The sequence below is a fragment of the Vidua macroura genome, chromosome 5, assembly GCF_024509145.1.
Source record: "Vidua macroura isolate BioBank_ID:100142 chromosome 5, ASM2450914v1, whole genome shotgun sequence".
NCBI classification, from domain to species: domain Eukaryota; kingdom Metazoa; phylum Chordata; class Aves; order Passeriformes; family Viduidae; genus Vidua; species Vidua macroura.
The window spans coordinates 15,715,283-15,737,457 of NC_071575.1; the positions used below are offsets into that span (position 1 = coordinate 15,715,283).

The 22,175-nt window shown below is 38.5% G+C and overlaps 1 protein-coding gene across 7 annotated transcripts; it reads left to right on the forward strand.

Moving 5' to 3' along the window:
* Positions 1–6: 6 nt before the first annotated feature.
* Positions 7–20,292, forward strand: TMPO (thymopoietin). 7 transcript variants are annotated; one of them, XM_053977888.1, is made up of 10 exons: positions 9–480; positions 7,716–7,842; positions 9,476–9,631; positions 11,007–11,107; positions 15,654–15,773; positions 15,882–15,977; positions 16,534–16,644; positions 17,466–17,555; positions 17,864–17,955; positions 19,223–20,292. In XM_053977888.1, exons 1-10 carry the CDS (start codon positions 238–240, stop codon positions 19,512–19,514), a joined length of 1,428 nt encoding a protein of 475 aa, XP_053833863.1. In that variant the 5' UTR covers positions 9–237; the 3' UTR covers positions 19,515–20,292. The 7 variants fall into 7 exon arrangements, with proteins under 7 accessions (XP_053833868.1, XP_053833863.1, XP_053833865.1 ...); XM_053977890.1 differs by lacking the exon at positions 15,654–15,773; XM_053977889.1 differs by lacking the exon at positions 17,466–17,555 and having other exon boundaries at positions 16–480.
* The last annotated feature ends 1,883 nt before the right edge of the window (positions 20,293–22,175 follow it).

The following is a 22,175-nucleotide window of genomic DNA, read 5'->3' on the forward strand; positions in this document are numbered from 1 at the left end:
GCGTCCCGCCCCCTTTCCGCCCGCCAGCCAATAGCGGAACCGCTTCGTTGCCCTCCCCGCCAATCAGGGCGCCGTTTATTGCTGTCTGGGAAGAAGCGCTCGGTGCGCGCGCCCGCCCGCTGTGGAGCTGGTCCCTGGCGCGGAGCAGGCGAGTCCTCCTCCTCCCGCTCCCCCGCCCCTTCTCCCCGCGCTTTGTTGGTGCCTCTCCCGGGAGAGCGGCGGCTGCGGCCGGCGGCGATGCCCGAGTTCCTGGCGGATCCGTCGGTGCTGACCAAGGAGAAGCTGAAGAGCGAGCTGATCGCTAACAATGTGAGCCTCCCGGGCGGCGAGCAGCGCAAGGACGTGTACGTGCAGCTCTACCTGCAGCACCTCACCGCCCGCAACCCGCCCGCCCTCGCGCAGCCCGACTTTTCCAGCGACGAGGAGCGGGAGCCCACACCTCTCGGCGCCCGGAGCCGCGGAGCTGCTGCCGCCGGGCGGGTGAGTACCGCTGCCTCCTGCCCCCGCCGCCTCGGCTTCCTGGCAGCCTCGGGCCCGCTTTCCCGCCCGAACGGGGCCGGCCGCCTCCGGCCGCCGGCCGCGGCTCGGGGAGCGGCACGACGCGCCGGGGTGCCCGCACGGGGTCGGGAGAGTCTCTGGCGCGGCTGAGGGTGAGATCGTGCCCGGCCGGGATGGTCCCTCCGCCTGGGGGAGAGGGGCAGCGGCGCTGCTGGGCGGCCGCCCAGCACCAGGAACGAGTTGGGACGGGGGCCGCTGGCTGCTCCTCCAGGATGCATCCCGCCCGGAGCGCCCTTTGGAGCGGCTGGCTCGGGGAGCCGGGGCAGCGCGACCGCGCGTGGAGAGTGCGAAGCCCCCCGACTGTAAATTGGGAAACCTTTACTGTAGCTTGGCGAGCGGCGTCCTAAGTAGACCATTTCAGTGTTGGAGGAACGAAGCAAGAGACCTGTACGAGGTTGCAACTTGCTCAGGAAAGGGCTCCGGTCCGCTTGTTGTACGGTTGTACGGCAGCAGCGCTGCTCGGTGTAAATGCCTCTAAATGAAAGGATGAAGCTGTGCGGGAACAGCTGGTTTGTTTCGCTTAATGAAGTGGACTGTTTAGTGTAAAGAGGGTCTGCGTAATGTAGATGTCTTGCTCGTACCCCTAAGATGTGTATTATAGCCAAGCGCCTCTGGTGCCTGTTCTGTTTGTCCGCTGTGCTTGTTTTCTTAGACTTTACACGTGTGAGGAAAGAGGGGAAGATGATGCCATTTGAAGTTTTTCTCTTTGGGAAAATGTGATTTCTTTCTTATTTTTTCCTAAGTGGGCTATAAATTTGCATATATTGAGAAAGCAGTGTTGTAATTGATAATTGTAAGATGTCTGATCTCGAGAAAAGGCTTGGATAATGATTATCAGCTTCCGGAGTCCTAATGTGTGTGATAGTGAGTGAAAGTATTTAATTGTATCTTAGATACTGTGTTTCAAAGGTCATTAGTTACGGGAGTGCCGAGAAACGGAGTCCTTTGAAGGTCTTTCACGCTTTAACCTTCAAAAGCCCAAGAGAACAGTTCTTGAATTAAAAAGTTGAAAACTGCAACTTCAAGAGGAAGATATCTCTAAAACCAAGTTATTTACTTTAATTCTGTCTATTTCAGACAGTTAATTGGCATTTACTGAATGCAGTTACAGTGAAACAGACATATCTCTTAGAGTGGTCTGCAGATAGCATTCATAAGGTGCTTTTGAGTTAAACAGGATGAGCATGAATCTGACTTGTTTCATGCTTGTTGGAGGAGTAACATCTCAGAACTGCTAGTTCCTATCCTAGATCTGAGTTTTGCTTTCCACAGTGCTTAAGTTTAAACAATTATGGGTGAGTTTTTTGATGTTTACAGAATGGGTGGTACTCCTACACTTTTGTTAACAATATCTGGAAGGCTCTGTGTAACTTATGCTTATCTTGTGTGTTAGTATCAGAGCACTGTATCATCAGAACTTCCAGAACTTCAGCAAATACTCCAGTGAGAGCTACTCAGATTTGCGTCCTTTGTGCCCTGTGTTGTGTCGCCTTCCCCTTGACCCCCCCCCACCCCAACCAAAACACTCAGAAAAATCCCAAACAATACCTGCCAAGCAAAACAAACTTGGATGATGTGTACTTGTTGCCTCCTTTGTGCCACTTGAGTAGTTCTGCAACTGCTTGTAGCCTGAGTAACTTGTTCCTGTTAATGTCTTTTGGCATAAGGGTGCTTCTCTGATCAGCTGTCCTTCAAAAAGATTAGCACAGGTGCCTCCAGAGCAATTTGCCCCAGAACAATTGGAAAGAAGTGGAAGAGTGAAAGAAGCCTGACATCCTAGGGGACTGGGATTCTGGTGAAAAACGAAAGCCAAATATCTTGATAAGATTAAGAGAGGACAAGAGGGAAAGCACTCTGACATTTGAAAGAAGTTAGAAATAAGGGGCAAGGGGGGAAGCTGGAACTGCAAGGATTTATGGAAAGGAGGAATAAAGTAAAAGAACGGGCCTTCCCCCACCCCTCCCTGGGCCCGCTCGCCCGTGGCTTTATTACGGGCAAATAGTTACAAGCCTCTCAGAGCCTGCAGCCTGGTTGAGTTGCAGTCCTCGTGTGTGCGGAGGAGTCGGAGGGTGGGGCAGCGCGGGCGGGGTCGCGGCCCGTGCGGCGGTGCGGGCCGGGCGCCAGGGGGCGCTCGCTCCGAGCGGCTCCTCCTGCGACACCCGCGGGATCACTCGGCTGGCTTGGGGGTCCTGAAGGGGGGCAGGCATCGCTTTTCTTAAAGTGGGCGTGATCAGCAAGTGCAAAGAATAATCTGAATATCCATTCTGCAGTCGCTGAAAGCTATACCAGGTCTCTTAATGCTGGCATTAAGAGTTTCGACATGGTAATTAGTAATTTTGAACTGTCTACACTGTCATTTTAGTGGGATTTTTCTAAATTCTGAGCACTTGATAATGCATTCAGGTGCTTATTTTCTATTGATAAAAGCTGTGCAGAGACAAAACCTCATAGTTTGAATTCTGTTGCTAATTATGTGTTTTGAATCCATCACTCTTCTGTCTTAGCTCTATCCAGCCCAAGAATATATAGCTCACTTTGGCTATATATTCCTACCAGAACAGGAAAAGCTTTTAAAATCATGCCTGTTTGTGGCTCAGTCTGATAATATTGTCTAGAGGAGCCAGCTTCTCCAGCTCTACTAATGTTTTTGAGCAACTTTTTTGCTTTTTTCCCTTAAGCCTGTTTGGCATAGTGGTATCTGAGGACAGTGACTAGGTATACAAGACACTGTTTTGCTGCAGGGTGAACCATCTGCTTCTGAATGCCCCTTGTCCTGGTTAGTTACGGGCTGAATGTCAGCAAAGATAGCTCACAGGAAAAGTAACTATGAAATTACATTTTTTCCTCTCTAGGACCATTATTTTAAAGCGTGTACCAATAATATTGTCTTGACTCTGTTGTCAAACAGGAACTGTTCAGAGCTGAGAATGCGTAGAATATTATGACTGAGTTTGCTGTGTATTTCATGTCCTGGAAGAATCACTTCTAATGCATATATTGAGTGATATTTTTGACCTTTAAAGTGATTACATGAAAAAGATCAGTCAGATGTCTCCTGTTAATGAAGGTATGATGAGAACATCTGGACCTGAAGGGCCTGTTAGAAAGGTCATACAAGAGACCTATCACGTAAAGATGTTTAGTTTGATGGGGGGGAAGGGGGAGAGTTGTTTGTTCGGGTTGTTGAGAATTTTTGTTCTAATCAAGTAGCCAAGTAAATAAAGAGCCAGCTTCAGCTCTTCGTAGTCAGAATGCTGTGGTTGTGATATCTGTAGCTGAGGTAACAACAGCTTCAACCCCTTCCCTATTGGAAAAGAGAAGATAATGATAAAACTGGTAGTTTATGAAGATTAGGTTTGTGGAAAGTGTACTGGATAGATGAGGCAGTGTAAAGCATCTCTGCGTGCCCAGTGAAGGCAGGGAATCTCTTTGGTGTTTGCTGTGTGGCTGTATGTCTTAATTACGAAGTGCCACACCAACATCACCCAGAATACAGTTTAAATCCTTTGTGGCCTTCTAAACAGTGCTCATCTGCTGGCTGAGAGAAAGCTGTGGGCAGCAGGGATGAGATGACCAAAGTAATTCCCACTATAGTGAGAAGTCCTGCCAGGCTGTTCTGCACCTTCAGACTTTGAGTGGGTGCATTTCCTTCACCAAGTAACATGGAAATTAGTGTCTGGGAGGAGAAGGGGTGGAAGGGTTGTATAGTCCATAATCTTACAATTTCTGTCTGTTACTGTACACAGGCTGGGAAATTTTAAGTCTGGCACTTACTAATTAAGGTTAAAAGGTAGTGAGTTCTCTAAGTTGTGTGTATCAGTATCTTTTGAATTGCTGCTGCATAATGTCCTTTCCACTGTTTGTCTATCCTGTAGCTCTTGGTAAATATTGTTTCCAGGCCTTTAAGGTTAAAAAGTTTAGTAGGACTTGATTTTTAAAAAAGGAAATTCTACTGCAGGGAATGATTGTGTATGGTAGAATAAAAAGTACAAGGGGAATAAAGACCTATTTCACAGTATAAATCTATTATTAACACTTTGCATATCCAGTTCCTTCACTTCTCCTAAGAGAAATAGTTATTTGTTACCAGAGGAAACTCTGCAGACTGGAGAATTAAACAGTATTCTCTTGGTGTGATTTGGGCTTTCTTTAGCCTATCTTAACCTCATTCAGAGAAATCATAAATAAGCCCTGACCTTTTGTTGTGTCTAGCGATGAAGCTGCACCTGTTTGGGATTAAAATCCTTGGGTATCCTGATGTAGATGCCATTTAACTTGGGATTTGAAAATAGTTTTGGGTGATGTCCTATAGTTGGTTTTATTATTTAATGGATTGTTCAGCATGTTTCTTATGCTTGTCTTTGGGACAGTGCTAGGACTAGTACAGGCGCTTATGAAGTCTGCCTGATTAAGCTGGTCTCTGGCTGTGAAGTATGCAGATAATTTTCCATCTTCTGTTTTCTAGAAAATAGCAATGACTAGAAAAATTTTTTTAGTGCTGTGAGCTCTGGATCGGATTAGAAGATCTTCAGATAAGGATTTATTGATCTGGGTATATTGTTGCAAAAATATTTACATAGATTTGGGTGTATTACTGCAAAAATATTTACATTATGGGCAAAGTGGTCAATGGCACTACCTTACTTTGGCAAATTCTGCCACAATTTCATTTCAAGTACTTAATCTCTGCACCACAGTAAGACATTTTCTTGTGGCCTTAAAACAGGTAAATGAGAGTGTGGGTTTTTGGGTTTGTTTGTATTTAATTTACAGTGTTAAACTTTTAAGCTGGCTCTTTTGATCTGTCTCATGGTGTAGTCCAGCGGACAAGTTGTCATAATTCACAGGAAGCATAGTGATGCATTTTACTATAATAGTAGTGATAATTTAATTTAGCGTTGTTGCTGAAGTTGATGCTGTCATACCACAGCTGAGGTGTGATAAATTCTTCTATCCAGCCTTATGCTTCTAGAGATTCACCTTGTAGTCCAGTCAATGATTAGATGGCAGCTTTCTACTTGTACAAGGGAAGTCATTTGCTCCTGCTCTAAGGAGAATAGGTGTTCAAAAGTAAAAGCTGTGACCTTGCAGAACACAAAATGAACACATCTGGCCCAATTATTGAAGAACATAGATTACTTTCAACTTCCTTCATCCCCTCCCTACTCTTTTTCTTTGCTGAAACAGGCTGTTTTGATGATCTCTGTTTGTGACAGTTGTGCAGGAAAAGGTGAAATGGCGTCCAGAATGCAGAGTATATATTTCTGGTGTATATTGTTATAGTCTCTTCTGTGGTCTCTAAGTGAACAAAGGTAGGGATACATTACATTGGGATTCCAGTTTCTCTAAAGTGTCATTGGAATGCCGATTTCCTGCACCATGGTGGTTTTTTTCTGAAATATGGACTAGCATCTTGATTAATTTGTGTGGTGATGTGGGCAAACAGCAGAGCTGTCATTAGTCTAAACAGATCTCAACAAGAAAACCCAGCATTTTTTTCAGAACTTTTCTGTTTGTACAGTTCAGTAGTCCAGAAAAAACACATTGAATATGAAATTAAAGTTAATGCAATATTTAACTTGACATAATGTTATGACCAACATGTTCAAAAATGAATAAAAGTCTCGTGCATTTGCAAGTTGATTGTTTCTTGGGTATGGCTCAATTGCTTCAGAAACTAATTAAGAGTGCAATGACTGATAAAGTGAGCTGTAAATCTGTCTTCAGTCAAATCTGCTGCTTTAATGACCCTATACTTTCTTTGGACTGTTTGGAGTCTATTTCTTAAAGAAATGCCATGATCCTTAGAGATTCTGTTGCTTTTCAGCACCTGATTTTAAGTTTATCATGGTGGAATATCCAAAAGTAAGAGGAAAATTTGGAGTCAGATATATTTGGGAAGCCCTCGTTTAGTCCCTGCTTAGTTTTAAAATACCAAGATACTTGAGGCAAGACCAAGCTTGCATGCAAACAAATATTGAACTGGCATCAATAGCTAGATAGATGCTGTTAGCTCATGTAAATCATTACTTAAAGTGTTTTGTTGCTATCTTATAAAATGCAACAAGAAGATGACCTGTTAATCATTACTTGAGTGCTTATAGCCTATTTGTATTTGGAATTTTAATTTTTTGTTAGTACCAAAAAAACAACCAGATAGGCCCTCTGGACAACTGTGTTGAGAAAAATGCTAAGTGCAGAAATTGTCTGTTTATATAATACAACTTTGAGATACAAACGTGACTTATTTCAAAGCAATATCAAGGTCTTTCTTAGTAAAGAGCATGCAAATACTAAGCATGCTTTTTTGTGTTTTACCTCTTCACTTTTACAAACCCTATTGTAGCAACAGAGGCTTCCCAAGTTGAAGTGTTATGATCACTCTGTTTGGATTGAGAGGAAACTGCTAATTTAGGAGTAGCATCTCAGCAGATTATTTTGATAGCCATCTGCATGTAGTGATGGTGCATTGCCAAGTGTTCAAGTAGTGTTGCCAGAGTTGGATTTAGAATTTTTTAGAGCTACAAGTAGCAGAGGCCTAAGCAGACAAGCAGGATTTTGGAAATATGAGACTGTTTCTGATTTTTGCTTTTCCTTGTAATATTATGTAATCTTACAGAGAATGACAGGATAAGTAGGAATAGGGGTTTTGGAAACTTGGTTGGAAGTATGTAGATACTAAAGAACTTGTTCCATATCATTAGAGGAAGAAATGACCTATCAGGTAGAAAAATAATGCAAATAAACGGCAATGTAACATAAATATTTGTAGTTTTGTGTAGTGATGGTGAAATGGCTAGAAGCTTACTTCTCCAGTCACAGGAAAGCAATCCCTTCCCGCTATATATTTGAACTTCAAATTAAAACACAAGACCAGAATAATGAGTGATTTCTTTTTTTTTTTTTTTTTAACTGCAGAGGAGACTTGTACTGGGTATTTCCTTCCTAAGCAGAAAACTTGTGTGTGTTTTCTTAGTAGATGTAAATGTTTGTACTGTTTTCACATAGGCTTTAGTAGTGATCATGGGTAAGAATAGAATTAATTTCTTCTGGGTTTATATGTTTAGCACACTGTGTTTTCCTGTTACCTTAGAAGAAAAAAATGTGTTCAGTATTAACTGGAAACACTGTCTCTCATTTCTTCCTCCTATTCTCAGAAAGCTACAAAGAAAACTGACAAACCCAGACCAGAGGAGAAGGATGGCCTAGATATAACCGAGATGAGTAATGAAGACCTTCAAGAGAAACTTATGAAGTATGGAGTAAATCCCGGCCCAATTGTAGGTAGGTCAATTGAACTAGTAGATACTAATCTGTTTTATTTCTTGTTATACCTCACTTGTGAAGTTTCCCTGGTACAGTTACTTTTTAGTACCAGTACTGTTGCAATGCTACTTTCCACCTAGGATATTTTCATCAAATGTCTGTTTACATTGAGAAGTCTTGAAGCATTGCAGGTGAGCAAGTCTGCAGTTTGCTTTTCCTGTTCTAGGCCAGCTGGAGATATTCCAACTTCTTTCCTGAAGCTGTGTAACCATTAGTTAAAGTTCAGTGCTGGGCTAGTTAGGTCTTGTGATACAGAAGTTTAGATCTGGGCTCACTTAAATAGGAAATATCTCTTACATAATAACCTAATAGCATGGAGAGCAGAATGAGAACAGGGAACTTCCCTTTCCCTAGAGCATTTCTTACTGACAGTATTGTGCAGTAATGTTTTCCTTTGCTAATGTTTTTTTCTAGCCTAGAATTCTGTCCTGTGTGCTGGCCTATGTCAGGAGTAGTCCTGACCCCAGCCTAATCTCCTGCCTTGGGCACTTGTCTGTGATGTGAGATCAAAGTACCTTGCCTTTCAGATTGTGCAGTAGCCTAATGGCAAGGGAATTTGATTTCACAACTCTTGAAAAAAAGATTGTTATCTGTAGTATGCAGAGCCTTCTGTGGAATGTTCTTAAAATCCTAGGTGGATGGAAGTGTCCATGACTGAGCCTGCAGTCCTGTGTGTATTCAAAGTCTTATCTGTAATATTTTCAGTTAGCTGATTCTGCATGCCTTGCCATTCATCCTGTGCCTCTTGGATAGTACTCAAGAAACCATGTAGTCCACTGGAAAGGCATTTACATTTGGTCTAATTTATTGCCTTTATTTCTTAGAGGGTATGGACTCTTTCTTGAGAGGCTGCCATTTCTTTTAAATGGTGGTTTCCTCTTATCAGAAAACTTCAAAAGTTAGATGATTTTTTTTTTTTTCCTGCAGCTAACAGCTCAGGCACTAGTCACCTCTACATTTTTTTGCCAACAAAGTCCAGATGTGGAAGTATGTGCTAGACTTAAAATATTTTAAACAGCTGTACTCTTAGCTCAAGCAAGCCAACCTGATGGCTAGATGGCAGCAAGCAGAAAGTTCTGTTGTTGCTGCTTGCTTGCACCGTATCTGATGCTTATTGGACTCAATTTGACAACAAGGAAAAGGCAGGGGAATTAATTTCAGGGTGAGTGAATTAGGAGAATAATAGAACAATCTACATGGAAATTGTTACCCTTGCATTATCAAATTCACTTTTTTTTTTTTTTTGTGAGGGAATAACAGCTTTTATATTGCAGCATATGAAGCAAAACATCTAAGAATGAGGTAAATTTCCTTTCTATAACTTTCAGCGTACAAAGAGGTCTGAGTTTATCTAAGAATTCTCTTAAACTGAAAAGTTAGAAGCCTTAGAGGCAGAGTTGTGTACCTAGAGGTGTGTGCCTGTGTATATATATAGAGAGAGAGAGAGACACTCTGGGCCATACAAACTGATTAAAAGTAAACAAAACATTATGTTCAGAAATTCCCAAAGAATATGTAATAGCCAAGTTCTATCAGGCAAGTCAGGAAAGATTAAAACTGTTTCTTTAACATGTATCCTTCCTTGTTATAGCTACTACTAGGAAACTTTATGAGAAAAAGCTTCTGAAACTGATGGAACAAGGTCCTGACCTGAAAGCACCTGTGCCTCTCCCAGCAATTTCAACTACTGAGAACACCAGACAGAATGGAAACAATGATTCTGACCAGTACAGTGACAATGAGGAAGGTAAGACTCAAGTGGAACTTGCGTGGGAACAATTCAAATTATACATGAGTAATCCTTGCAGTACAAATAACCTAAAGAGGGTATGATCTTGCTGTTGGGTGAGGCTGTAAAATAGGGCTGTGGGCCATGTCAGTCATGTACTTGGTCATGCAGTACCAGCACAATGATCCAGATGCCTGTTCTGGGAAAGGAAACCTTTTGCTACTGAACTGGTCCCTTCATTTTCCCCAGACTGGATGGAGCCTGTAAATCCAATAGATAGGAGAACTGCATATTGGGTGTTTCAATGTTCTTTGCACTTCATACTTAAGTACTAGTCCAACCAGGACTGGTTGGTCCTGGCTGTGTTTTCTGGGTTTTAATATCAAGTTTGTATCAAACATGTGTAGTGGTGGGGGAAGTGAAACCCAAAACACACCATTGTGCAATTTATAAAAAATAAAAACAGCACAGGTTTTAAATAATTACTTGAATTGGGTGTTAGAAGATGCTTATTTAGTATGAGTTGGTTTTGGGAGTGGGTTTGTTTTGTTTTTTACAGGAATTTCCACGGACATAGGACAGAAAGGGTTGAAATACAACTAGTAATTGGATTGATCTCCCTTGCATATTTGGGCTTGTTTTTCAGCTTTTATATCTTGCACTTTTAAGGGGGAAAGGATGTTAGAGATTGATTTATTAATGTTTGGGACAGCCAAGAGCCCAGTCACAACTGACAGATAACTTCTTATAATTACATATGCTTCATATAAATACTGAACTGTTCACACACTCGGGGAAAAAACTCAAACCCAAATATTCCCCTTCTCCGCTACCAAAAAAAAGTTTTTTATTAATAAATCTTAAATATGTTGGTGTAAAGCTATTAGAATTTTAGAAAAGTGGTGGAAATAATGCATCTTTTTATTGGTGAGATGACTGCTAACCACTTTCTACTGCATCAAAAATGGGGTTTTATATAAAAGGAGATATATTAGAAGAAACTACTTTATCAACTTCAAACAATATTGACAAGCTTCAATACCTTTCCTACAATCAATAGTAGAATGGTACTTTGATTAAAGGAATTGCGGTTTGATAGCAGTTTCTAAATGGAACTGCTGGATTTGTCAAGGCTTATCCGAAATGTAGGATTTTTAGCAAAAAAAGTAAATACGTGTTTTAAAATAATTTTAAGGTTATTCTTAAAAAGTCTTTGTTCTTATACATTTAATAGAGAAATATACCTGTTTCACAGCTTTTTAAGAAAATGGTAACTCATAAGAGTTATGTTGCCTCTCAGAATGAATTTTTATTAAAATACATTTGGTTTCAACTAGTAGTTGGTACAACAACTAGTAGTATATTAAACTAGTTATATTAAAACTGATTGTAGATCCGAAGACTGAGCTGAGGCTTGAGAAGAGAGAACCTCTGAAAGCCAGGATGAAGATGCCAGTAGCACTCAAACAAAAAAGAGTTGTTGAACATAACCAGGTATGTTTGTCAAAGCGGCACGTGGAACAGCTACTAACTGCAGGTGATGTGCTCACTAAACACCTTACTACTTTTAACATCACATTTGACTAAGTGAGCCATGCTGGTTTTTAAAAGTTCTTTTAGAAAGCCTGTTCTAATGTAGCATGAAAATCTTGTGAATTAACTATAGCGGCTGTTTTTAGCTTGTCTGATAATGTTCAAAGTTATGGTCTGCTAAAAGCTGTTTGTCTGACTTGCTACGTGCTGTAGCACCTCCTGGAGAAAAATAGTAGGCAACCTTAATGTGTTTCATTTCGGAAACCTAGCAGATTAAGTCACGTGGGCTGATGGCTTTCTGTTGGATGCTCATAATCAACTTGATTTAATAAAAGCAGTGGTTTCTCAAAAAAAAAAAAAGTTTGGAAAAAGGGATGTGTGGGTTTTTTTTGTTTTTTTTAACGAGTGTTTTAAAATACGTATATATATGATTAGATAGCTACAGATATAGGTATGCATTTTAAATACATCTGTTTAATGACTCATTTAAATGTAGTATGTGAAGTAATGTATTTGGGTATATGCCTATATGTCTGTATGCGTGTACACACGTACTCTAGCTGTCTATGTAATATTTTTTCTTCAACTATGTTTGTAGCAGCAGTACTAGAGTAGATGCGAATTTGTTGAAAAACTTCTCCTATGAAGAAAAAGAATAAATAACAAGTGTAGGTCTCCCACCTGTATGTACCACCTGTTCTTTACTTATAAATATTAGTTCTGCTGTCTTGATGGAAGAGGCATTTTACAGAAGTACCTCTGATTTTCATACTGCTGAATACAGGGTTTTGTAGTTGATAGCCGATCTGTCCTTCTGTTATGAAAGTGTCACTAAATACCCTGTTCCCCAGATTAGGATACTTAGAGTCTTTAGAGTGTTGTTCATCTGTCCAGTAAGTAGTGAAGTTGTGCTACAGTAAAGGACTTGTAAAGAAACAGTCACTGACCCAGAATCTGACTTTTTAATTGCTTAGTGTATTTTAGCAGATCGCAGTGACTTTTCTCAATACTTTGTTAAATGCCAGATGCTTGCTATTTAATGTGTGTGTGTATATGTACAAACATGCTTTAGCTATGGATGTCTCTTAAAGCAGGTAAAATGCTGCTATATGATCTTGAGTAATACAACACAGCTGTGGAGATCCATAAATAATTTGCTTGTTTTAAGTTGGAGTTTTAGGATGCAAGCTGAACAGATTTTACTTCAAAAAATTAAAACACACACATAGTTCAATACACCAAATATTCTTTAATTTGATCAGGCAACTTGTGCTTGTAATGGTCTTTATAATGAGCATCTTAATCTTTAGGTTCTTGTATTGTAAGAATCACTTTTTTTCTAAATGGTATTTCTGCCAGAAATCCCTGCCAGCTTCAGTGTAATAAAGATATTTAATTCTGCTATCAACAAACAAAACTTGTAGCCTTCAGGAACTCTTACAGAATAAAAGATATTTACTGAGGTATTTTTGTGGCGTTTTAAGTGATGATTTGCTTACTCAATTTTTTGTCATCCAGTTTCACTATATTAGTATCAGGTCATTACTGTTTTTGCAGTCTTACATGTGCAGTACAGATGCAATATTTTGCAACTTGCATATCTCAATTACCAGGACTTAATCAAAGGAATAATCAAAAAATTACCTAATTTCAAAATTGCTAAATTCTTCAGGAACTCTCTTTAGTTTGTTGAACCTTTTACTTTTGAACTTCTGGCTGTTTCTTCTTGTTTTGGGTTTTTTTTTAAATACAGCAAACAGACAAAACCACCAAAAACCCCAAAACAAACAGCTCCACCCACCCCCCAGTAAAATTTTGCAGCTGCTTGAAGCCAAGAACAACTTAATGCTTTTGGCTAGCAAATGTGTGTAGTCATGTATTTTGCTGAGAACAAAACCAGAACGTGGGGAAGATTTTTTTTTCCTCCTCTTCTTTGGAATTACATTGTAGGTTTTCAGCTAATGTGTCAAGGGACTGTGCTCATTCTGCAGAATTACTTCAACTGTTTTGCGCTGTGCGGCATTGGCACAAAGATTGAGGGCCTGAAGCATGGTGAGGCTGAACTGGTGGGCAGTGTGGTGTGAGCAGACTTGCTAGTTACTTCTAGGTCCTGTGCAGCACTCCTTTTAGACCAGACGTATGTAGCTGACAAGGCTGTTTGTCATTTGGCATGGCTGCATGTAGCTGTTCTCTTGAGAAGAGAGTACAAATAGATAGACAGTTATTAGGCAGACTGATGCAGAAGAAATTGGGTGGGGAAGTTGAATATGGGTCTTATCAGTTAGTTAGCAGTGGAGGGCTGGATGAACTTGAGCTCTGCTGTTTTTGTTTAATTACGTCTTCATAGTGAAAAATTGGCAGAAAACCCTAATTTAAATACCCTCTTCTAATCCAGTAGGTCATTCTAGAGTAGGAGTTCAAAACTGAGCCTGACATGTCATAGTAAATGGCATTGGGCAGAAGGAGGTAGGCTAAACAGTGTAAATGTGAAGGAGCAATGTAGAACTAGTCGCTCTCCTGAAACTTTGTACAGTGACATTCTGCATGTGTCGTGTTCCCCTACTCTTCCCTGTATTTTTTTTTTTTAACTACCTGTATAGTAACTTGATAAGTGATAGCTGAGGTAAAGTCATAATCTATAGCTCTACTGCTCATGAGTTTTTTGACAGGTAGAAGCACATACTGAACACTGCTTGTGTACCGCACCATTGTAGTTTCTCTGGTTGTTACAGGGTGTTGGTGTACCTAACATGAGCGTTGCATTTTGATAAGATTAGAAGCCTGCTCCATTGACAGTGAGGATAATTATAACTGTAGACAACAATTTTTATTTCTTCTTTTTTGTTTTGTCTGGGTGGATTTTATGCAGTAGTTTCTGGTTTTTCCTAAACTTTTCATGCAAGAAAAAAACTTGAAAGTTGATACTTAAAACATATGATTAAAGCATCTGAAGAAGAGTGGCAGTTATTAGTGAAGTGCTTCTCACTTTCATTAGAAGATAAGTAATTCATAGTCAAATAATCTGGAATGGGGAGCTCGTAGTTACTCGTATGAGTGAATTTGCTTTCCTGAGTGGATTGTTGGAGTAGAAACACTCTGAAATTAGTGTTTTCTTTCTAAGCTTCTAAAGATCACCTCTCAAATAGAAAGTGTATGGGGCTGAAGTGGGGAACTGTGATTGTAGATTGCAGGAAGGAAGAGAATGTAGTGTCTGGTAAATATTTAAGAAGGGGTTAGAAGATGTTTAATCAAAAGTCTGTTAAAATTATGAAGAATTTTGGAGAATTAGGCTGAAATCTACAATTCTAAAAAAAAAAAAAAATCTGTCAAGCTGTTTGGACCTAAGGTCTGTGCATTTGTTTTATAAAGTACTTCAGTGACTTTGGAATGAAGTGAAACACTTGTGCTCCCTCTGCTGTGTAGATATTATACAGACTTTGTCATAGAACCATAAAGCAGCTCAGCTTCTAGTTTCACTGTCCCTTCTCAATTAATAAATAATTTTCAACTTGTTCTCTTAACACATTTGTTTTGGGGCTGATGCTGTTGTAGTGAAGTAATTTCCACTATTGAACCTGTAACTGGCAGTTGCAGTGTATAACTTTATTTAGCAATGAGTGTAACTTCTAAAAACTTGGTAATACATCTCTGTATGAGGTGTTAATGTGCAAAGATAGAAGTATTTAAGAGGTAATAATTTTTATGTTTAAACTTAACCAAATAAAAAAGAAAATCTTGTATGTAATCTAGATGAAGCAGTTCCACATCTCCCTTTCCATCTTGGATTTAGTTTTGAGGGGAATATTTGCTTTGAGCATGAAAGTTGCAGTAGAGCATAGGGAATGATCTGCGTTTGTTAATGGCTATACAAGCTTGGTGCTTCATGCTGTTACTTCAGTTGTGAGAGATGTGTATCAGGCTTGATTGTTTAAACCTGCTGTTATGTGAAAATTGTTACTTTCATCCCTGTATGTGGAAACTTTTTAAGATTATTCAGTGTCTCTCCCCGACCCCTGTGGCTGAAGATTAGTTCCTGTTGAAACAAAGGTGGCTGTGCATAAACTGTGCCCAACTCTTCTTGAGAAAATAAAACCCTATCTGTGTAGAGAAAATGGTGATGCTTTCTGTTTATGCTCATAGATTTATTTTTATGTATGTGTAGGCAGGAAATGTAATGGGCCTGAAAGCTTCATGTCTGCTGTCCATGACTTGATATAACTCCTCATGTTAGCTCATTCTAGGACAGTGAGCAAAGTATCAGGTTTTCCTGTTGGGCATTATCTATTCAGTTCTGTATTTAAGCAACAATGTGCTCAAATATAGTTATTATGGTCAATGCTACTAATCTAGCCAGCTATTCATTATTAAATGTATTAGGATCCACAGATTTTTTGATTGTAGACATGTTGCTTCTGGAGTGTGCATGCTATTTTGGCTTTTGGTTGTGAGTATCTGTTGTTTGGAGCTGGTTTTCATGTATATGATCATGTGTTTGATGCTTGAATAGACCTATTCTCAAGATGGAGTTACTGAGACTGTCTGGACAAGTGGATCTTCAAAAAGTGGACCTCTGCAGGCATTTTCTAGGGAGTCTACAAGAGTGTCAAGAAGAACACCAAGAAAAAGGGTGATGAGAGGCTTTTATAATAGACAAGCTTTCTTTTTTTCTCTCACTCTTAGGGTCCCAGTGACTCTTTTATTCAATTGTTGTTTTTTGTTTGTTTTAAACAAACAGGTGGAAGCTACAGAACAGTTGCCTATAGATGATGCTGTAATATCAGAGAGTACTCCCATAAATGAAACTATATTGGCTGCAAGCAACGAGACCCTAGTAAATATGCTTAGTAAATATGTTTAATCAATTGTGATATTCTTCTGTAATATATCTTCACTGACAGAATCATTCTGTTTTGGACAAATAGAAGACTGTTTTAAGGAAAGTAAGACTATTCTGTAGTGTTTGAAAACACATACTCAGTATTTGTTTTAGTACCTAGTACTCTTCACTTTGAAATGGGACCAGGTCAACACCTAGGTCCCAATCTAATGTCTTTTGGGGGGAGGGCTGAAAAGCACCACTTTAAAAGCTTAGATACTTTCTTAATTTATTTAAGTACATGCAGAATATTTGCTTTTAAGTTTGGCTGTTCTTGTGAACTAAATAGCTTTTATGTTTCTAAATGGCTTAAAAGAACCTACTCAGAATGATAAGCAGTGTGTTTCTTTTGCTAATCTTGGAGTATCTTTTACATAACCTTCTTCAGTTAACTTCTAACATGCATATATTCAATGCACGTAAAGGTTTTGCTTTTTGTTTTTGCCACCTTGCCCCTTTTCATTTTGTATTTTGGCTGTTTCTGAGTTTGAACAATTTTGAATCTCGGCAGGTTGGCAATAGGGTGCCTGGAAATTTCAAGCATGCAGCTCCTACACTGTCAGTCAGTGAACTCTCAGACATGCCCAGAAGAACACCAAAGAAACCACTGATGACAGCTGAAGTAAATAAATTAAAACTTAGATTGCTCTTGCTTACTCTCTGTGAACAAAATTCTTGTGTGTGTGGACTTACTTCTTAGTACAGAGGGGGTGGAGGATGTCATTGCCCAGGTGACACCAGTCAAAATAAACTAGTGTTGTCACATGACATAAAACAGAATATAAACTTATTTTCCCTTCCCCTTTCAGATTTGGATGTGTGTGTGAAAATCTGATTTTTTTTTCTTTTTTCCTAAGACGAATATGTTTTGATGTGTTTCTTCTCCTTGTGCTGCTATTTTTCGGAACAAAATGTAGAATTTTTTTTTTCTTTTAAATTCGTTTTAGCTTAAAGTAGACTAGACTTGGGTTACTTCCCTTTGAGCTTGTAAATCAACCTATCCTGAAAAAATGCAATGTGCTTTAATTTAGGGAATCAAGTAGTAGAATTATTTTAGACCAAATGCCTGAATTAAAAAAGCATCTGTAGATTACTGTCAGTTATGAAGAAAGAAAAGAATTCTTTTACTGTTAACCTATTCAAGCTGTCAAAAATTATATCTCTTGGAGAACTGTCGAAAGCACCTGCGAGTATATGTAATTGTCTTAATGTAATACTGTAATGTGGAATTTTACATTGCAAGATGCTGTTTGTCTGTTCATGTAGCTGTAGATAAAGCTGCTATTAACACTTCATTTACAATATGACTGCAATGTAGACTTAGTTGTGAAATCGAATGTTGTGGGTCAACTTGATGTTCTATTCCAAACTGCTGATGGGGTATTTCAGTCAGTATTTTACTGTACTGTGGTTTATTACAGCATACCGTATGGTTTATTACAGCAAGAAGAGACAGATTGCCCACATCAGTGCTTTTTAAATCATGTTGGTCACAACCAGTCCTGTGATCTGCTCAACACAGCCATGATAGAGGTGATGATTAAGTTTTTTTGGTCATCTACATCATTGGCTCGCAGGTGTATAGGTTTTGTACAACTTACTCTTTATCTTAAAGGAAACTGAGGTGATCACTGAATGCTTTAAGACCCCAAAAGTGACTGGATGGCTGCCAATAATTAAGGTTAAACGAACTTCTAAAACCCAAGAAGTAAACTTCTTGAACGGCACTGGGTGACTCAGTCATTCTTACAAATTGCACACGGTTGTGGTCACTGAGGTAGCTATGCAGAAGCTTTTAGGTTTGCTGTCTGTTTAGCCTCTAACTGGTTTTGGTTTCCTAGGTGCTGGAGAGAACTACAGAAGAAAGAAGACTAGAAAGGGATATTCTTAAAGAAATGTTCCCTTATGAAGTATCAACACCTACAGGAATTAGGTATTTTTAAGGTTCATGGGGGCTTTTTTTCTCAATTCTTGTAAACCTATTTAAGCTGAGAAATAACTTTTGATTATATTGATAGATTTTTGAGGAACAGTTTTTGGACTCTGGCTCAATGACATTTGTGACAGCTACCTATTCATCTATTCTATATACATACATTTGTTACCAAAACAGCCCCCTCTGTTGAAATTGGAGGAGGGAGAACAGGGTGGTAGTATAGTAGGAATTATTATGGCTGGTGAAAGTTAAATGGAAAGGGCTTTTCTGTGGTAATGACTTGCAATATTTAAGTTTTTGGCTAGATGCAACTGCTCAGGCCTGATGTTAAATTAAGGAAAGATCTTGCAGCATATATTTGAGTTTTCTTTTGCAAAGCAAGAAAGAACTTCTAGATATCCTATTATTTCCTTTAGGTGGCAGTCATATTGATTGCTCTTAGCGTGAATAAGGATAGCACCTAGGAAAGGCTATTACTTGTGCATTTCGGGGTTTTTTGTCTTTATATTTAAACAAAAATTGAAGCAACCCCTCTGGTTAAATAGGCAATTTTAAAAATTGCTCTGTTTAAAGGATATCAGAAAAAGTTTCCCTGTGTTAAGGTGTGAAATCATCTCCTGTGTTTCATCTCCATGTGAATTAAGCTTCAATTTAAACTGCAGTCTATGCAGTTGCATAAACTCGTAACCATAAGGAGATACATAGTACCAGTTGCTACTACTGTAGTGCATCTGCTGACTACTTATGTTTGTTCTTCTGTTTTGAAGTCTAGTTAAATCCATACCACTGGTTTTTCTTCTTTTAAATAAAGATCATATATGTGTACTCCTTGTATATAGGAACTTGGCAGTATATGTGGGGTTTTTTAATCCTTACTTTGTCTTTTAGCTCTGTGTATTGGCTTAGCCATCAGTAGATATTTTATTGGCCAGAGATAATCTTATGTTTAGAAATCCCAGCAGAGCTGCATAAGTAATCATTAAAAAAGCAAATAGAGGGAGACACTTTTTCTACAGTTTGATTGCCAGATATGATCCTTATTATGTAGATAGGGTGAAGTAGCATTTGAGATTTTTTAAAAAGTGTTTGCTTGAACACTGAATTATTAACTTATTTATCTGTCAAGCTTCAAAAGTAGTATTACAGGTACTGTATTCACCAGAAATATTTCTTAGTTCGTTAATTATACTAAAACTTCCCTATGTACTTTAGATTGCTCTTTTAAATATTCAGTATTTCAGTTTTACTTTTTTTTTATTAACAGTGCTAGCTGCCGTAGACCAATCAAAGGAGCTGCAAGCCGGCCTGTAGAGCCCAGTGACTTCATACTGGAGGAAAGTTACTCTAAGTATGCGCAAAAATACGGTACCTCGACTGACATCAAGTCGGAGAAACCACCAATAAAAAAAGAACGCCCTGTTCCCGTGTGGATAAAAGTTCTTCTCTTTGTTGTTGTTTCAGTCTTCATGTTTTTGGTCTATCAGTCAATGGAAACTAATCAAGGAAATCCTTTTTCTAGATACCTGAATATTGTCACTCCGGGCGGTGCCGAATGAATATCTTTCTGAAAGGCACACCCAATTTGATCTCCTGTTTTTTAATTGTAGAGAACTCTTCTGCCCTCTCATCGGCTCAAGGACTTCTTACAAATAATGTGATTGGAACCTGATAAATTGGATAAATGAAGAAAGATAATATTAAACGGACATTGGTAACTTTCTGGACTTTGGACAAGTAGGAGATCACTGCCATAGGAGTAACATTTTTTTAAATCTTTGAACTTTTTGTAGGCTTTATTTTTTTAATGTGGACATCCTTTAAATTCACTTTTGAGAAAATGTATATTTGTTTTTGCAAGAACTTGGAAGCTGAGAAGGGCAAAAATGTAGTAAAATGTGAAGCTGTGTTTTTAAAGCTTTTCCTTTGTACAGAAAAGAAGTTGTACTTCTGTCTCTAGATTATAGTGGAGAATGATTTTAACATGGGAAAAGGGAAATGCATTCCTTTATGCATTTTTTTTCAGTAACAAAATAACTGAATTTGATCTCTTAGGATGTAGAGAGAGTACAACAGCAACCTTTTCTGTAGATTACTGTAACTTTTTATTAAATGTAACTGTAAACCTGTTTGCATTTCTGTAACAGTCTTAGTATCATATTAGTAACTCTGTTTAAGTGTAACTTCATTTAAATGTATCCCTTCATTTTAGTGCTTACAGTGTTGTAGGAACTGAATACAAATCTAATTGGCAAGAGATGTCTTAGGGGAACTTATTTATTAGTAATATGTGTGGGAAATAAAAACGACATCATAATAATTTGCTACTAAAATACATTTTTGGGTCAAGATTGTTATCTGAAGCAGTTGATATTCCAACATTAGCAGTGGTCTTTTTCTTTTTTAAAAAGTGAGGTCTTTCCAACACAGCTTTATGTGATTATCTTTAAATATTCATGTAGAAAACTATTCTCAAAGTGTGAAAATTCCATATGAAGTTTTATTCTTGTATGAAGAGGGCATTGCTGCATTTTCTGCTAGTTTCATCTTTTAAGGTGAGATTTACTACTTTCATGCCATTGACTATTTTTCTCAGTGGAAGCATGCTGAAACACTCTCTATTGTGTAACTTGGTTGAGCAGGCAGCTGACTTCACTACTACCAATGAAGAGTGATAAGCAAAAATCTTTTTAAAGTGAATGTATACATTTTTGGTGTGCTTAAATCTGCAGCATACAGATGTTCAGTCTTATTGCTTGGTACAAAATTGCAATAAATCATACTACTTATTCTTAAAGTGCTACTTATAAAAAGCTGAGAACATTAGTTAATAGTCAATATCTTTTTACTCTAGGTACAGTTATTGTGTAGACTATAGCTATGGGGAAGCTTTACTTTTTGTGAATTTTGGGACAAACATGGTAATTTGTAGCAAAGCAATAGTTTTGGGGTTTTTTCCTGTTTAATGTTTTTTTTCCTTCTAAAATGCTTTTTTGAGTAATCCAAATAGCTAAACTTGTGTCCATCCTATAGGGAATTGTAACATAAGACATTCACTTTTGGTGTCAAAAATGGAGAAAAATAAAAATGATTTTAATGTGTGTGGATTTTCCTTATCAAATAAATGCATTGCTGAAAAGCAGAAAAATCAAGACAAATAATGTATCAGTGGTGTCATTTTGTGCTGCTATGGTCTTCCATATTGGAAAAAAAAAATTAAAATCTGATAATAAACTCAGGTCAGTTCATGTCACCTGGTGGGAGAAGTATTCATCATATTTATAGTATCAGAGTTTTCTGCCATAGTCCTTTAGCCTATGTCAGGCCTTTATTTTGGATGGGGGGAAGAAGGTAGCTTTCATTTGTTCTTCAATGCTAAAGGAACTTCCTTTTCACTTTAAATTGTTTCTCACACCACTTTGCGTGTTGAATGTAAAATCTTTCTTTCCTAGTTATATGCAATACTTTCAGTTGACCTCCTCCAGGGATACTATTAGCATCATCAAAGAAAAAAAGCAAGCCACAATCAAAACATACTGCAAATTGAAGTTAATTACAATTAAATGGCATCATTCTTTCATTTTTGCACTGTTTTGGAGAATGCTCTCAACTTCAGTGTTACCTCGCAGATGGTAAAGTTTTCTAGAAAAGTCCTCAAAATAACCCACATCTGGTTCAGCTGTAGTTGGAAGTCAATGTATCTTCAAGAAAGGAATGGGTTTTTTTTATATTACAGACATTTAATGGTGTGAGGTAGCTCTGAGAGAAGGATCTTTCTCCTAGCCCCAAAGATGAATTTTTCATGGTATTCTAAGAGTAACGCATAGTAGTGCTATGAGCTGCATGTGCTTAAATATATACTACTGCTGTATAAGTTAAGCTGAAGCATATAATTATACTGTATGTAGTCTTTGTATCAAAGTGCTGAAGCAATAGGCACGGATGTTCCCTTTTTTTCTTCCCTTTACACATTCTCACTTCTGTTTTATGAGGTCATCTTGTTTTTTAGACAGAGCCAGCTTGAACTCTCAGAACCAATGACAAAATAAAGCAATTTTTTGGACTAATATCCAAAATCCAGTTGTAAAAATGAATGGAGTTCTGATGTAGTAAGTATAATTTAAGAAGCCCCTTCTAGGGCAAGGGCTACAACAAGGCTAGAAAAGGTCTGTGGAAATTAATGGGCATGACAATGTTATTTTGGGTTTGGTTCTCGTGAT